Source organism: Mytilus trossulus, unplaced genomic scaffold (genome assembly GCF_036588685.1).
Source record: "Mytilus trossulus isolate FHL-02 unplaced genomic scaffold, PNRI_Mtr1.1.1.hap1 h1tg000122l__unscaffolded, whole genome shotgun sequence".
NCBI classification, from domain to species: Eukaryota; Metazoa; Mollusca; class Bivalvia; order Mytilida; family Mytilidae; genus Mytilus; species Mytilus trossulus.
In genome coordinates, this window is record NW_026963298.1 from 2364213 (window position 1) to 2367701 (window position 3489).

Here is a 3489-nt window from a genome sequence, read left to right on the forward strand (position 1 = left end):
GTGTCTAGTATGCTATCTTTAGTATTCACAATACAATTACACAATGATGTTTGATTGTAAACAATTATTTGAATGGATTGTTTGGGCCTGTTTTCTAACAGGGACTGTGTCAGGTGTAAAACGCCTTCTCTTAAACGATCCAGATATTGTTTCAACCTTACAACATATGACTTTAGAACTACAAAAACTCAGAGCTGAAGTTTCCAGATTAACGCAAAAAACAACACTGTTAGAAAATTCAAAACTTGCCGGTAAGTCTAATTACATTGGGCATGCACTTGTACATCATTAGAAAGTATGTGTCGACAACATGTTATTTAAAAAAAATCTAGGGAACTACAAAGGAGTAGGTCCGGTAAGGACCGATTTTGGCCTCAAATTTCAGGTTCATCTGACGAAAGATTTTGACCACTTTTTAAAAACTCATAGTGTCTATTTCATTTGAATCATTTAGTTTATGTGAAATATTTTAACTGATTTAGTAATTAAAAACGACCCGATTTAAGCTCAAAGATGAAAAATCTATCAAATATACCGAAAATTCACTTTTCAGATGATTTTTGTCAAAATTGAAAGTGGACGCATCTGTGTTCATCCTCAATCTTTATAAATATGTTATGTATGATCATAAAATACAACTTACATTTTAAAATTAAAGATGAACACGAATGCGCCACCTTCCTTTCACATGAAACCCGTTTAAAATTTAACTAAAATGCTAGAATTGTGAAGATTTCGGTAGTTTAGCACGATTAAATGGTGCTAGTGCCCGAAATGTGTGCATTGCATTATCAAAAACGGCCCATATTTATGTAGCAGAAGAATTCTACTGTACAATTAATAACTAAAAGTTAATATATTAACAATTTTGTAAAACTGCTATATTTTGGGGCCAAAAAGGGGTCTTAATAGACCTTCTCCTTTGAGATTTTAGAATTTAAAGATGACAAAAGTATGATTGTTTTCGCCGATTTAATGAACTTTTCGTTTTATTGCCTTAAAGGTTATAGTAAACATGCATGCATATAATTTAAAGCTATACTTTTCAAGATTCAAGATTCAAAGTTTTATTTAGAGTCGATATTCAATAAACTACATAACACAAGCTCTAGTGAGCTTTTCAAATCGACTTAATACACACACAATACAATACACACATACAAAAGTCATGAAAACAACACAATTCTAAACATATAATGCATAGTAAGATACCATAATGACATATATAAGTTAAAAGCATACAGTACACTTAAAATATAGCACAAGTTAATAATAAGATTGCACAAATCAGATGATTACACAAAAAATAAAAATAATAATTAAACAGGCATAAACACTATATGCATGCACTGCACTGGCATGAGCTGTTACTTGGATCCCATGTTTGTACCAATTTTTTTAATTGGTCAAAAGATGTTTCCACTCGACAATGGTTCGGTAGCTCATTCCAGATTTGTGCAGCATTATAGCGAAACGATCTTAGTAATTCGAACTCTTCGGAGTACTGCTGTTTCCTGTGATCTTATAACATACGGTTAACTTTTTTATTGTTCTGCATTAGGGTCTGCATACACACGATGGGGAAGGAAAGACTGTCCAGTTAATGGAACCGAGTTGGTATATACTGGTAAGTATTTATAACATGGCCCTAATATCCAAGAAGATAAGTATATTATTCAATATTTTCTTCCATTTGTGTCACCAGCAGAAGTTTCATATATGATATATGTACCGAGTAGTTTTAGACAGAGAAGTAATTATGAGTACATTATTTTTTTTATTTTTTTTTTTAAAGAACTGGACATTGTTTCCGAAACTGGATGGTAGGATTGTTGTACTGTTCAATATATGGTACATGCATTATTTATTGCTGTTATCCTTTAATCTAATACCTGTATTACATAACATAGGGACCGACTGATCTAAGTAGTTCTTGGGTGTATCACTACTCACTAGTTTGTTAACACTGAGGTTGTAAGTTATTTCATTGGCGTGTCAGGTACATTTCACTACAATCATATTTCTTGGATTTTCAATATTCTTATATTCTTTTTCTCTTCTGTCATAATAAAAAAGATATATACAATTAAACTTTTTAATGACATCGAATACATAATCCTGTGTTTCTAAATAATTCTGATACTGAAAAACTAGCAGCCTTGGCAACAGATGAAATGATCCCTTTCCCAGTGGATGTGTCTGCTTTATTGTGCAAATCGTAAAGACAAACCGAAGCCCCTCTATTTCTTTTTCTTTTTGTAGTAAAAAAAGTCAATACTAAGGCTTACTTTTTTCCGTATCCATGGCAAATACAATGGGGTATACAAGGAAATGCATACAATTGTTTACTGTACACATTCGTCAAGCGCAGTTTTAACATTTTAACATAAGAGTTATCTTTCTTTCCTAATATTCTTCAGTGACTTTTCAATACATACCGTAAAGATCAATAACTGTATTACCGTTGGAAATGAGCACAATATTCTTTGATTCTTTGTAGATATGTATAACTTGCAAGAATAAAACCTGATGCGACATTATTGTACCTATCTAATAACCCATAATTTGTGTTTCTCCATAAAATTGTTTCGTATACTTTGTAGGAATTATCGGCGGGGGATATTACGCTCATAAAGGAGCGCCCGCAAACACTATCTGTTTACCACATGATCCTGATTTCATTCATGGAGATAAGATCCAATTTCCCGCTGAAGTATCGACAATGTACGGTGGGGAATACCAGGATAACTACTTCGGACATAGTCTTTACCAAAACGACCCACCATGCGCAGTGTGTAGGGCAACTGGCAAAACATCTGTCATTATGATTCCTGGAAAAACAAAGTGTTACGGAGATTGGCATCTAGAATATAATGGGCGATTAGCAGCAGGGAGGGATTCATACGAAGCTTCTTCTGAATACATATGCGTCGATCACCAGGCGCAATATCGGGAGGGTGGCGGTACTAATCAAGATGGTAAACTTTTGTATGCAGTTGTTGCTAAGTGTGGAACGTTGCCATGTCCCCCATACTTTGATAATGCGCCGATAGCATGTGTTGTTTGTTCCAGATAATTTGAAAGGCACGAAATAAAAGATGTTTTCGGTATTTTGTTGTTTTTCTAGGTATTTTTGCTGGTGAATTTATGTATCGTAGATCTCACGTAAAAAGAGGGACGAAAGATACCACAGGGACAGTCAAACTCATAAATCGAAAATAAACTGACAACGCGATGGCTTAAAATGAAAAAGACAAAGAGACAAACAATAGTACACATGACAAAACATATCAAACTAAATAATAGACAACACGAAACCTACCAAAAACTGGGGGTAATCTCAGGTGCTCCGGAAGGGTAAGCAAGTCCTGCTCCACAAGTGGCACCCGTCGTGTTGCTCATTTTGTAACAAATCTGGGAAAATGTCTGATTCAGTAGGTCACATGCATGAAAGGGCAGGAGATAGTAGTTTCGACGTAAGAAAAATAT

General features: G+C 34.3%; 1 protein-coding gene across 1 annotated transcript; it reads left to right on the plus strand.

Annotated features, from left to right (window-relative positions):
- Window positions 1-3110, plus strand: LOC134700127 (short-chain collagen C4-like). Its single transcript, XM_063561497.1, has 3 exons — window positions 1-251; window positions 1562-1627; window positions 2604-3110. The coding sequence occupies exons 1-3, from the start codon at window positions 44-46 to the stop codon at window positions 3074-3076; spliced, it is 747 nt and encodes a 248-aa protein (XP_063417567.1). The 5' UTR covers window positions 1-43; the 3' UTR covers window positions 3077-3110.
- Window positions 3111-3489: the final 379 nt, after the last annotated feature.

Excerpts from the sequence above, each read along its gene's own strand:
- LOC134700127 (XM_063561497.1), top strand. The coding sequence starts at position 44 with ATGATGTTTGATTGTAAACAATTATTTGAATGGATTGTTTGGGCCTGT. Across the intron at positions 252-1,561 it reads AGAAAATTCAAAACTTGCCG|GGTCTGCATACACACGATGG; the intron begins GTAAGTCTAATT and ends GTTCTGCATTAG. Across the intron at positions 1,628-2,603 it reads AACCGAGTTGGTATATACTG|GAATTATCGGCGGGGGATAT; the intron begins GTAAGTATTTAT and ends TATACTTTGTAG.